Source organism: Natrix helvetica, assembly GCF_964273705.1.
Source record: "Natrix helvetica genome assembly, chromosome: 4".
NCBI lineage: Eukaryota > Metazoa > Chordata > Lepidosauria > Squamata > Natricidae > Natrix > Natrix helvetica.
The window spans coordinates 115,466,689-115,479,771 of record NC_138550.1 but is presented as its reverse complement, the minus strand read 5'-3'; the positions used below and the strand labels follow the sequence as shown (position 1 = coordinate 115,479,771).

Below are 13,083 nucleotides of genomic sequence, written 5' to 3'. Positions count from 1 at the left end.
AATGCCACTTGACAATCAAAATTTTGACTGTCATGATTTTGTCATTCTTTCTAAGTTTTTAATTCCCTCCTCCATCCCTGTAAATTATTCTACGGACACTGCACAGATGCTCATGGCATCCATGCGTTGCAGAAAGCCTAGCACTGTCCATATCGTAATGAAAGTATTTGCCAAACAACCAACATTAGAACATGAATAAAAGAACCAACTGATAACAGCACAGATAATGTGTGAGCTCCTCACCTCCTATCACTCTTTCAATAGCTTGCTCAAAATGCTTTTGACTGATGGCATCTGCAAGATGTCTTGCAGCAATTAAGGCAGCTTCATTGCATACATTAGCTATATCTGCACCTAAAGAAAGAAAGGATAAGAGACATGTAACTTCAGACTATTTTCCATTTTTTTAATCATTTGCCACAAGGAGGATATTTTGACATTTTATATCTCAATGGCTAATGTTCCACCAAAATAAATGCTACTCCTGGAAAACCAAACTCCAAATAAATATTGAGTCAATTATTTAAAGATTATCTGTTCAGAATCAGGGCAAATAGCTAATATAAAGAATCCATTCTGTATACCTAAATAATTGGAACCTAAGTTAAAAGAAACATTATTTGCCAAGCCCCAGAAAACTATGTTCAGTATGCTCAAGGTTAACCTTATTTTGTTATGCACTTTTTCCTTTGAAGATCACTACGCCATCTTCAAAATAATCTTGGCATATAACATCACAAAGTCTTCTTAATATGTGTACAAATTCAGTAGATGGTAGTTGTTGTGCTATGTATTAACAATGCATTAGTTATTACATGGGATTACCTACCTGAAAATCCAGGGGTTAGTGATGCAAGTTTCCGTGCTAAATTATCTTTATTCAAGGTAGTATCCAACTTAAGAGGTCTAAGGTGAACTTTGAAAATAGATGCTCTTCCCTTTATATCCGGTGGCCCTTGGAAAGTTTAAAAAATACTTTTAAAATACACTTTTTACAAATATTTCAAACATATACTTTTTATAAAAGCCAATAGTAGTCTCTAATTACTCCATTTCTCTCGCCTTCCATGTACAAAGAGTATCCAATTTAAGAATCTTTAGATGATAAGTAATTTCACACGTTGGGTTTGCTTAGATGCTCTAGGAAAAATAAGAATTCCACCTCATTTCCTCTCTGCGTAATATTGTTTAGTATCTTACAAGGCCAATATGGGGAACAGCTTACCAATAAAGATCTGTCTATCGAAACGACCTGGCCTCAGAAGTGCAGGATCCAGGATATCTGGTCTGTTGGTGCCTGCCAAGACGACGACGTTTGTTGTGGTATTAAAACCTGTGAATGTAAAGTAATATTGAGTAGATATTGATTATTGAAAATATATTATTTTCCAAAATAGACCAATAAATTACGTTTTAAGTCTAGATTATTCAGAAAGCCCTAAAGAGGCAAAAATGCATTTAAGCTATATTAAAATGAAATTGTAGGAATTGTATTTCAGCAAACATTGCTGGAAAAAGCTGTTTCAGTGAATTTTTAATATAATTTTCGTTATTCCATAGTTCTTTACTGCATTTGCTTTCCAATTCTCAAAGTAAGTTACAAGGAAACAATAGAATTTATTTCCATTTTATCTCTTTAAGACTAGTTTTATTTTAATAACTAAGTAATAAGATGTATCAGAATTACTATAAAATTTAAACAATTACCATCCATTTCTACTAGGAGTTGATTGAGTGTATTTTCTTGTTCACTTTGCCCTCCAAAGTTACTCCTTCCTCTCTTTCTTCCCACTGCATCTATTTCATCAATGAAGAGAATGCAAGGTGCATTTTTACGAGCCAGAACAAATAAATCACGAACCTTTGCAAGAGAACAGAAAGTATTTTCAATGATTTAGTTCCACCCCGTGTTTTTTATTCAACAGAAAGTTACAGCAAAGCCAGCAATTATTGTAGCCAATAAACTAGATGTAAAATGCATTTTGTGCAAATTGTAAGATGTTTTAAAATGCATCAAACATACATTTTATGTTTAGTTTAACCATAAAATTAAACATAAAGGTATTTTGTTGTTTGAGAGCCAAATATATAGAAGAGCTGGATCTAAAATGAATAAAGATTGATCCAAATTCTATCTGCTAGAGCCAGATCATTTCAATTATAAGTATGCCCTATTTATTCAGATACTGTAATATGAAAGATTATATTCAGTGTTTATAAACAATGAAACTTCAGCAAACATAGTATTATGTTTCCATCTTAGAAATACCAAAGCAATCCATGCTTTGTTGCTAACAATGCAATAAAATGTTACTTTAATCAGAACCGAAGGGGGAAAATACTGCCTAAATCTCTTCAAAAATTTAATACTAAATTGCTTCTCCCACATTTCTTATTGATTGCGCAATTCTGCATTCATGACCCAGTTAGTACATTTCCAACACTGATAACCAAATAGATGAATCAACACTATCCTGTATTCAGCTTATTTCAGAAGAACAAAATGTACGTATGCTATTCCATTATTTAAGAAAATATGAAAGAAGCATACTGTATTCAGACAGTAAATCCATAACCTTAGTCAATTTTATTACAGACAACCAATTGCCTATAATTTATCCATACACGTAAATATAATATATTTCATTGGCTATAAATAAAGAATCTGATTTGAATCTAACTGTGCTTTATTTGGTCCTTGTCTAATATAGCATATTTTGAAGTGAAATTTCAAAATTTGTGTGTTAATGAAACAAAGGATTCAAAGTACAACAGTATTCACATGATTGTCAATAAGAATGTAAAGAATAAATTGACATGCAGTGAAAAAAACTGACAGTAAAAGGGACTACAGGTAGTCCTCAATTTACAACCACAATTGAACCCAGCATTTCTGTTTTTAAATGAGACATTTATTAAGTCAGATTTGCCCCATTTTACGACCTTTCTTGCCACAATTGTTAGGTGAATCACCGCGGTTGAAAGTTAGTAACTCAGTTGTTAAGTGAATTGGCTTCCCCATTGACTTTTCTTCTCAGAAGGTCGCAAAAGGACACAGCAATGGTCATAAATATGAACCAGTTGCCAAGCATCTGAAGTTTGATCATATGATCTGGAAAAGGTTGTAACTGTGAAAAATGATCACGTCACATTTTCAGTGCCATTATAACTGAATGGTCACTAAACAAAATATTTTTAGTCAACGAGGACCTGTACTAATGTAAGAATGAAGGAGGAATGGAAGAAAAATTTGATATGCAGGTAGCCCTTGTTTTGAGACCGTTATTTGGACTGAAAACTTGGTTAAGAGAAGCAGTTGCCAAGTGAAACTGCAATTGTGCTTACAATCTTCAGCTTTTCTATGCTTTTCAGATCTGTGAAGGTTGGAAATGTGAGGATTGGCCTTAAACTTACTCTTTCATCTCTGTCATAAATGAGAAGTCACTAAACAGGGCAGTCATTAGCCATGGAATATGAAAATATTACACTGTGTTATGTGAAAAACTCTTAACAGATATGGATAAAACTTTGAGTCCAAATCAAAAACCATGAACTGGAATGAAAGCAAACAAACACACACTTCTATTATTCCTGCTTCTGTAATATGGGAATCAAATCCTAATAATTTTCCTCTATTTATGTTCAAGTCTGGATTCAAACCCAACCGTAAAGTTGCATTAAAACTGTGTTCTTATTTATATCTTATTTTATTTTTTACATCTGACTCCTTATTAGAAATAAAATAATAAGTAAAAAAGGTAATATCTAATAAGGATTTGCAAACTTGTGTATAAACTTTTTTAGTGGCATTTCAAGTCTGTTTCGTTCTGAATATGGATTGAAACATTCAAGAAGGTGGTGGTAGGGAGAGATAGGCAGTCCCATGTCCTACTTACTTTACAGAATTATTCTACATTTTGTTTCAGCCAAATCTGTATATTTTGGCTGTATATTGTTGCAGTCATTAAGGGAGACACCCACATGACAGCTTTCTGAATGACTGCAATCTCTGCTCTGTAGTTGCAGTTCATTGGAGGATGGCAGGCAACTCTTTCGCTCCTTCACTGAACTTCTTCACTGGGTGAACTGACCAGGGCTAGGGTTTTTTTCCCATATAGCTTGCCCAGTGAAGGTGTGAACTCCTTCACTGGGCAGGCAGACAAAAGATTGGATCTTTGGGATTCAAGTTTGTTTAGCCCAGTGGTGGGCAACCTTTTTTTTCAACTGAGCCAAATCTCGCCAAAACCACGATTGAAATTTATTTTGAGAGCCGCATTTTTAAAACCGAAAATACATAGGATGGTACACTGTTTTTAGTTTCAATAAGTTTTTATTGAGAATATTCTGCATGCAAGTATCCACATAGGTCGGGAGGATACAAATAACACAACTAATAAAACAAAAACTTTAGAACGATATTATTTATCGATAACGTTAAATTCCGTAAAATTTGCCTTACAATGTAGAGAAAATTACATCCTGACAATGACTGACAAAGTCACAACCACTAATGTGAACATTGGCCTTGCATTTCCTTGGATAGTTTGAGTAAGTCAGGTTTGTATGTTGTTGTTTTTAATTTCATCTCTCTCTCCCACTTTCTTTTTTTCTTTTTCTTTCTCTCTCTCTCTCTCTGGCTCTTTGTCTCTCTCTCCCTCCCTCCCTCTCTGTCTCCCTCTGTCATTTTCTCTGGGTGTCTATCTGTCTGTCTGTCTCTCTGTATCTCTCTCTCCTCCTTCCCCCATCTCTGTCACTCTGTGTGTGTGTGTGTGTCTGTCTGTCTCTCACTCACTCTGTGTGTGTGTGTGTGTGTGTGTGTGTCTGTCTCTCCCTCTGTCTCTCTCCCCTCCCTTCCTCTCTCTCTGTCACTCTGTGTATGTGGATGTGTCTGTCTCTCACTCATTCACTTAATCACTCACTCTGTGTGTGTCTCTCTCTCTGTCTGTCTATCTTTCTCTCCCTCCCTCCCCCTCTCTGTCTCTGTGTGTGTGTGTGTGTGTGTGTGTGTGTGTGTCAGTCTCTCTCTGATTCCCTCCCTCACTCCCTCTCTCTGTTCCTCTCTCTGTCTGTCTGTCTCATTCACACACACACACACACACACACTGTGGTCACCTTGTTGAGTGTTCCAATCACATTTGAAACACTCAACAACTGGCCTGCATTTATGGTATTTTGCAGCATAGATGCTGCAAAATACCATAAATGCAGGCCAGTTGTTGAGTGTTTCAAATGTGATTGGAACACTCAACAAGGTGACCACAGTGTGTGTGTGTGTGTGTGTGTGTGTGTGTGTGTGAGTGAGACAGACAGACAGAGAGAGGAACAGAGAGAGGGAGTGAGAGAGGGAATCAGAGAGAGACTGACAGAGCTGTACGCGCGCGCCTGTTTTCTCGGGCTTCGGAGGGAAGCTTCTGCAAAAGCCGAGTGACAAGTCTCCCAGGCTGTAATTTTCCGAACTGTGCGCATGCGCCTGTTTTCCACGGCGTGGAGCAGCGGCGAGATTCTGCGTGGCGAGCGATGATTCCAGGGGCCATCCGGGAAGATGAGGAACGTGAGGGGAGACCCTGCCCCCCCACTGATGGCCCCCGGAATCATCGCTCGTCGCGCAGAATCTCGCCGCTGCTCCACGCCGTGGAAAACAGGCGCGCGCGTACAGCTTGGCAAATTACAGCCTGGGAGACTTGTCACTCGGCTTTTGCAGAAGCTTCCCTCCGAAGCCCGAGAGGAGGGAGGGGAGCGGGCGCCCGGCACACTGAAGAGCCGCATTAAAATGTGTAAAGAGCCGCATTTGGCTCGCGAGCCACGGCTTGCCGACCACTGGTTTAGCCAGCCCAGTGTAGGAGTTCTCCCCAACCCCATACCAGAGAAGGACCTTTTCAGCCAGCCTCTTTTGAGAATGAAAGAGCTTCCTGCTACATTGATATAGCCCAAGTGGGACAAAGTTCCTCTGCCAAGCAGCTGTTTTGCTCTCAAACAGGCTGGCTGAAAAGGTCCTTCTCTGGTATGGGATTGGGGAGAACTCCTACACTGGGCTGGTTAAACAAACTTGAATCCCAAAGATCCAATCTTTTGTCTGTCTGCCCAGTGAAGGAGTTCACACCTTCACTAGGCAAGCTATATTGAAAAACCCTAGCCCTGGTCAGTTCACCCAGTGAAGAAGTTCAGTGAAGGAGTGAAAGAGATTTCAGGTCTATCCTGAAATCCAAGGTTTTCAATCAGTCCTCAGGAATTAGCCAGGCAGCAGCAGCTTGAAACTTTCCCCTGTTGATCATGTAGGCACCTAACGAAGGTGAGTCTCTTCACTCAGGCTCCTTGCGCACACATCAGATGTACTGTTTTTGCTCCTGGTCTTATTTCTGATCCCTATCTTTTTATGGTATCTGATTTTATATTATATTTATTATTTTGCATGTGTATTTTATGAATTGCATTGAGATGGTTTTCTATAATGTATCAATATAACTTTCCCTAAGTATTCTGCCTTAGATATCTCAACCAGCCAAATGCTTTTCTTCCAGGCATCAGTCACTTCTTCTGCACGTAGCCCATATGCATCTCTAGCCTTCTTGTTTACAGTATACAGTATATTAACAAGCTTGTTATATTTATTAATTAAAAGACCTAATATGACCTAATTGAAAGAAACAGAAAACTGCACATCCAAAATAAGATTTCTTAGAAACTGAGTGGGATATCATCGAATGGGCTCAATTAAAAACTTTGACCTCTATAATTTGAAAAAGAACTGTAATCTGGATAATAAATAAAGTACAGTGTATTATTAGGTTTTTAGGCTTTCAATGTTAACTATTCTTTTAATCAATGGCACTGCAATAAAAGATCAAAGTCATGGACTTACTCTAGCAGGACCCACACCGACAAACATCTCTAAGAATTCAGACCCATTGACAGTAATAAAAGGAACGTTGGCTTCCCCAGCTGTTGCTTTTGCCAGAAGAGTTTTTCCAGTGCCTGGGGGTCCAGTCAGAATAGCACCCTAAGAAAAGGTAGGGAATGAAAGTTAAGCATGATTAAACACACACATACACACACACAGAGTCATCGTCATTTAATTTTGTCATAGTACTAGCAAAATTCAGCAAAGGGTTTCAATTGGAAAAAATGTGGAGAAGCTCAATCCAAATTATAAGATCTTATTGCAATACAGGGCACATACTTCCTACTGATGAGATGAAGCTAACACATATTAGCTTGCAAAGCAGTCTTTAGATTATAGCTCCCAACATGCACAGAGCAGTATAAACACATTTATTATTATTTTTTTAAAAAAACTTGCAGCCACCAGTTGTTGAGGTTAATTTATATCAAAAAGCTTTCCTTTTTTTGTTCTATCTAAAAGGAAGTAATAGGATTGAGTTAATTCAGCAACATCAACAGTATTCTTTACAATCCATAAATTAATAAACACATTTTTCTTATTGGTGCAGATAACTAAAATAAACTAACATAAATAGAATGTAGGAAGATAATAAATTGTGACTAAGTTTGAAATTACTATTCCATACCAAAGAAATTTCTAGATATTTCTAGCTCTAAGTCAATGAATACCCTTGAGAATTAGTACCTTTGGGATCTTTGCTCCAAGATCTTGATACTGCTTTGGATTTTTCAGAAAGTTAACAAACTCCATTATCTCTAATTTAGCCTCCTCACAGCCAGCTACATCTTTGAACTTCACATCTATTTCATCTTTTAAAACTTTAGCAGTTGTTTCACCAACACTGAAGAGTCCACCCATTCCCCGGCCTCCTCGGCCTAATCCAGCTGCTCCTCTTCTTATTGAATATAGTAAAAAGCCAATTATAAGGACTGTTGGCAACATATTCAGCAGAAATGAACTAAAAAGGGATAAAAGTGAAAGTTGGTATGAAACATGGCCTAGTCAAAATATTCAAGCAACTTGTCAAACTCAATGCAGGGAAAGTACATTGCAATGTGTATATTTATTGTATTAGGAATTTTCTAAACTTAATAGAAAGGCTAATATTTACATTAGCAGAATATCTATTCTCTTCTTTAAAATGTTTAGAAACATACCATCTATATCGTAAAGAGAATACTGGATTTATTTTTCAGACATTTAGGACTCATTTAACTTATTGTAAACAGGTCTAAGTGTCAGAACTGCCACCTCGCGTTCTGCTATCGCTTGGTGCCAGTCTGCCATGAACTCCAGGAAACTGGATGGGAGAGGGGAGTGCCTGGGGTAAAGAAGAGTCCCCTGCATCAGCTAGAGATGTGACTTCAAGATCAGATGGCTAAGAATGGACCACAGCTGCATTCCAACACTTGGAGCAAACATTCTGAAAAAAATCTTTTTGAATTTGATTGGACATTTGGGGGCCAGCATGGAAATAATCCTAAGGCACAGGATAGGCGAATTTCAATTCTGGCTTAATGTTAGACCTGCCTCAATTTGAACCTTTAAAGTAAGTAAGAATGATCCTTGACTCCATTCGCTGAGAAAGATAGTTTATTAAAGGTCAAATGAAATACAGTAGAGCAAAGGCAGAACTGAAATGCGTGCACCAAAATACCCAAGTCTAACGTTCTGTCCCTTAGAATCCTCCTCATGCTGGCCCCTAAATATCCAATCAAATTTGAAAATGATGTTTTCTGAATGATTGTTCCAAGTGTGGGTTGGAATGCAGCTGCAGTCAGTTCTCAGTTGTCTGACCTTGAAGTCGCATCTATTGCTGATACAGTGAACTCTTCATTACCCCTGGTTACTCCTCCCTCCCATCCAGTCTCCCCAAAGCTCAGGATAGACTGGTGTCAAGCAATAGCAGAGCATGAGGTGGCAGTTCTGACACTAAGGCTAATTCTACTGAGATAAGTGCAAACATAACTAAAGGGAACTTTGGATTCCAACCATTATTTAAAATGATGAAAAATGGAATTCAGATTAAAAACAAGGAAACAATGGTTTACTTCATGCATATCACACAATGAAATAGCTAAAAAAAAACATTTCCCAAAATACTGAAAAAACAGCAACTGCTCAAAAACCCTCATTTGACGGTCATCTTTGCTTTTAATTCTGAGAAATCAACAAAGACTTTAATGACATAATTATTCAATATCTTTTAAAAGCAGCCGCTCTTGCAAAAGTGAATCTTTATTTACAATTTTCTTCAAAAATTTCATCCTTAGTTTCAATAACTCTTTAGAAGAATTGTTTAATACTTCCCTCTAGTAAAGGTAAATTATAATGCAAAAATTAAAATCTCTTATCATTTAAATTGCTTACCCATCACTTTCTGCAGTATATACTACTGGCAATTTGTTCTCTCCTTCTATGCCCATCTCCTGTTGGGCAGTTTCCAAGTTCCGCTCAAATGTATCCACACTCCCAATATTAAACCAAAGAAATTGCTGTAAACAGACCAAAATGGTAGCTTTACTACCTGAAGTAATTTTAGACAATAACACTTAATTTCAGAGAAAATGATTCCATTGTGTATTAAGTAAATCAGAAAAAATATTTATTATTCCATTTTGTCCCACAACAGTAACAGGTTTAGCAGATATGTAACAAAATTAGAAAATTATATATTCAAATACACATGCTGATTTCAGAAGATTTTAAAGATTAATATACAATTGAGACCAGCAGATTTCCTTTTGCAGTTGATGAATAAGCAGTTGGAAAAAATTGTGAAAATAATTTGTTTTGTGCATAATTGAAGTGAATACCATATGCAGAAAAATGAAAAGATTTGGCATTAACCCCAATAGAAAATTGATTGATGAAGGCGATGAAACTTGCTGAGATGCATAAATTGACTTCTTAAAAATGACCTTATGATTTATGGTTTTTATGATTTGAAAGAACATATTATGATTGAGATGATTAACAGATTAAAATTAAAAACAATTTTTTTTAAAGTTCAGCAAAAAAAAATCTCTACGAGCCATAGTTTTTGCCAGCGGTATATGAAGACAAAGACATAATGCCATAATGCTACATAATGGGGAAATAAGACATTATTTAACTTATAGGAATGCATATAAGTATAAATGTTTCAGCCCTTGATGTTTGAAGGTTACTATAAATTCAATTTACCCCATTAATAGGAGATTTCCCTGGAATAAAGATGACTCTAACGAAGCGTTTGTTCACTACTTCTAGTTTGTCCACCTATTAAAAAGAAAAGAAGCATATTATTACCAGTATTCCTTGTTCATGTAATACTGCATTTCTATTTGTATAAAAGCAGCAAAGTATTAGTCCTAGATTTATTAACTTCTCCAAATTGTTCTCCTTGCTAATTAAATTAAGAGGCTTTAAATCTGAATCTGTGCTACTATGATGTAAAAAACCAACCTGTGCTCAGTTTAAAATAATAAAGAAGATGGGTGAGGTTGATAAATTCTCCCTGTGAGCAGACTGCTATTGCTTCCTGTGATTCGTATAACTGTGCCCTTGAACAGTTGGCCCAAAATATGTTGGGCAATGGGAGGAAGAACTACAGAAAGCAAATGAGAATCCACTAGTCCCTGCTTTGTGATCCTTTACATGTCTTGAATTGCACTGATGGGCCCATTCTTTAAACAAATAGAAAGAATAGTACCTGAAGCCATGGATTAACATTACTTAAACCTATTTAATGCTACCATTTGGTAAAATGTACATTTTTTAGCACTTGCAATAGAGCTTTTTCTCAATTTCAGTTTTCCTATTTAACTTCTGAGGTACAATAAACAGTTAAATGTAGATTGCTCCATTAGTTCTTCATCCCCTACTAATGTTTATAGTGGTGTGTTACAAAGATGATTAGAGCTTAGGAGGCTAACACATATGATGAATAGTTGCAAGAAGTGAGTATGTCTAACAAAGAGAAGGACTAGGGTGACATGATAGCAGTCTTCCAATATTTGAGAGGATGTCACAAAAAAGAGGAGGACCCAAAGCACCTGAAGGCAAGACAAGAAGTAACAGATGGAAAATTACCAAAGAAAGAGCCAACCTAGAATTAAGGAGAAATTTCCTGTCAGTGAGAACAATTAAACATGGCTTGCCTCCAGAAATTGCGGGTACTCCAACACGCAAGATTTGTAAGAGATTGGACACCCACTTGTTCAGAATGGTATAAGGTCTCCTGCTTGGGCAGGGGGTTGGACTAGAATATCACTATTATTCTATAAAAAGACTATTCTGAGTTTGTCACTGCAACATTAATAGGCTTATGAATCTGTGTGTGTGTGGTGTGTGTGTGTGTGTTGTATTTGTACTGATAAATAAATAAAGGGAGACTAGTATAGATCTATTTCGAGCTAATTAGCTCTCATCAGCTAGCCATACCCTTACTGGGATTTGAACCTGGGCTGTATTATATCTTAGGCAGGAGTCTTAGCCACTAAGCCACAGGCTCACCTCCTTATCAGTTGAGCCAGGGAAATAGGTATGTATTTGTGTTACAACCCCTGGTATGCCTAAATATGGGAGGAAGGTCACTACTCCCTCTTTCTGTCCTTCGGCTCATCACAGAAGACCATGCAGGCAGAAAACCATATTTTTATTTTTAATGTTGCCTTTTTATATTTGTGTTGTATTTGTAGTGATAAATAAATAGAGACTAGTATAGATCTATTTCGAACTAATTAGCTCTCATCAGCTAGCCATACCCTTACTGGGATTTGAACCTGGGCTGTATTATATCTTAGGCAGGAGTCTTAGCCACTAAGCCTATTAGTATATATATATATACTAATAAGAAGGTACTTATTTGCTTCTCTTGGGGGGGATCATGATTTTTTTTTTTAAAAAAAACAAGAGTTAGAGAATATCTTGCCTTCAGTTCACTGTGTATGTGGTAAATTTGTGGGACCTCTTCTCCCTTAGAATGTCTGCCCATACCACCAGATTAGGTAAGGTAGGCATGCTCCAGGTCTCTTCCCTGAAATGTCATTTAATGGGAAGTGTGCCTTTTCTGGATTGCCCCTACCTTACAGAAGACCCTCTCCCCAATGATTGGAAGGCCACCACCACCACCATTTTAGCTTTTAGGTAGGCTATCAAGATCTGGCTTATTATTTAGATGCTGAGATAGGATTGCATGGAGTATAGACAAATAGTTTGGATGAGGGTGACCACAGCCTTCTGTGGGGCATCTTAAGGAGATGGTTAAGATTCCAAGGGTTTGCTTTATTGCTTTTATTCTTGTTTTATAATCACTGGTTTTATTGTTGTGAGCAGCCAAGAATTATTTAGGATGGGCATCCTCGTAAACCAAATAAATACATAAATAAATAAACTCTATGTACTACTACCTTCTCAAAAGAAGGATAGATTTTAAAAAAAAATAGGTTTATGACTCGTAAAGTTCTGAAACTAGGACTTGTATTTATTCATATGGAAATGTGGGGTAAAATGATTATTTTGTTAAAGACCTGTAAGAACATTCCAAGTGAAAACCTGTTCAAGATACTATGTTCTGTTTATCAGACAAGATGGCTTAGGATAAACATGGGACTATCCAACGTGATTCTTTTATATCCCCACCTGTCAAACCTGGGAAGGTCCTTCTCTCTTTCTAAAAATATGGCAGTTTGAAATCAAATTTCTCTGTATCTCTTTCTTTGGGTGATCTGGTGAGGAAGGAAGGAAATGTTTGTTTCTTTGTCACCAGATCATTACGACTTCAGACAAGCTAATGATCCACATCCTGATACGATATAATCTCCAGGATATGCAATCTTTATATTCTATTTTTTCCTTCTGGAAATTCAAATCAATTTACATGGGCACATTTTTACATTAATTCAATAATAACAATAATGTAGAGTAGAATGGGTTGAAAGAGTGGCCCCAGATCAGCCAATAGGTTTCCATGGCTGAATCAAACAGATTCCTCCAGTTCTAGTTTTAAGACTTTAACTGCTATTTTACTTCAGTTTATGGATCAATAAAACTATTCCTTGTGTCAACTTTAGAATACTGTCTTTTGAAACACACACATCTTGAAAGTTATTATACCAATTACAACGTTAAGTATCTGAACTCTGGCACACATTAATTAATATACAAGTAAACAATGAGAACACCCATAATATTTAGAA

The 13,083-nt window shown here is 36.8% G+C and overlaps 1 protein-coding gene across 1 annotated transcript in view; it reads right to left on the bottom strand.

The window, feature by feature from the left end:
* Positions 1-13,083, bottom strand: part of AFG3L2 (AFG3 like matrix AAA peptidase subunit 2) — a 29,207-nt gene that overhangs the window by 4,301 nt on the left and 11,823 nt on the right. The window contains exons 6-13 of the mRNA XM_081952771.1: positions 10,088-10,162; positions 9,272-9,396; positions 7,586-7,859; positions 6,860-6,997; positions 1,708-1,861; positions 1,226-1,333; positions 830-955; positions 244-354 (exon numbers count right to left, since the gene is read on the bottom strand). Of these exons, the coding sequence (XP_081808897.1) occupies positions 244-354; positions 830-955; positions 1,226-1,333; positions 1,708-1,861; positions 6,860-6,997; positions 7,586-7,859; positions 9,272-9,396; positions 10,088-10,162 (1,111 nt within the window). The remainder of the gene's footprint in view (positions 1-243; positions 355-829; positions 956-1,225; positions 1,334-1,707; positions 1,862-6,859; positions 6,998-7,585; positions 7,860-9,271; positions 9,397-10,087; positions 10,163-13,083) is intronic.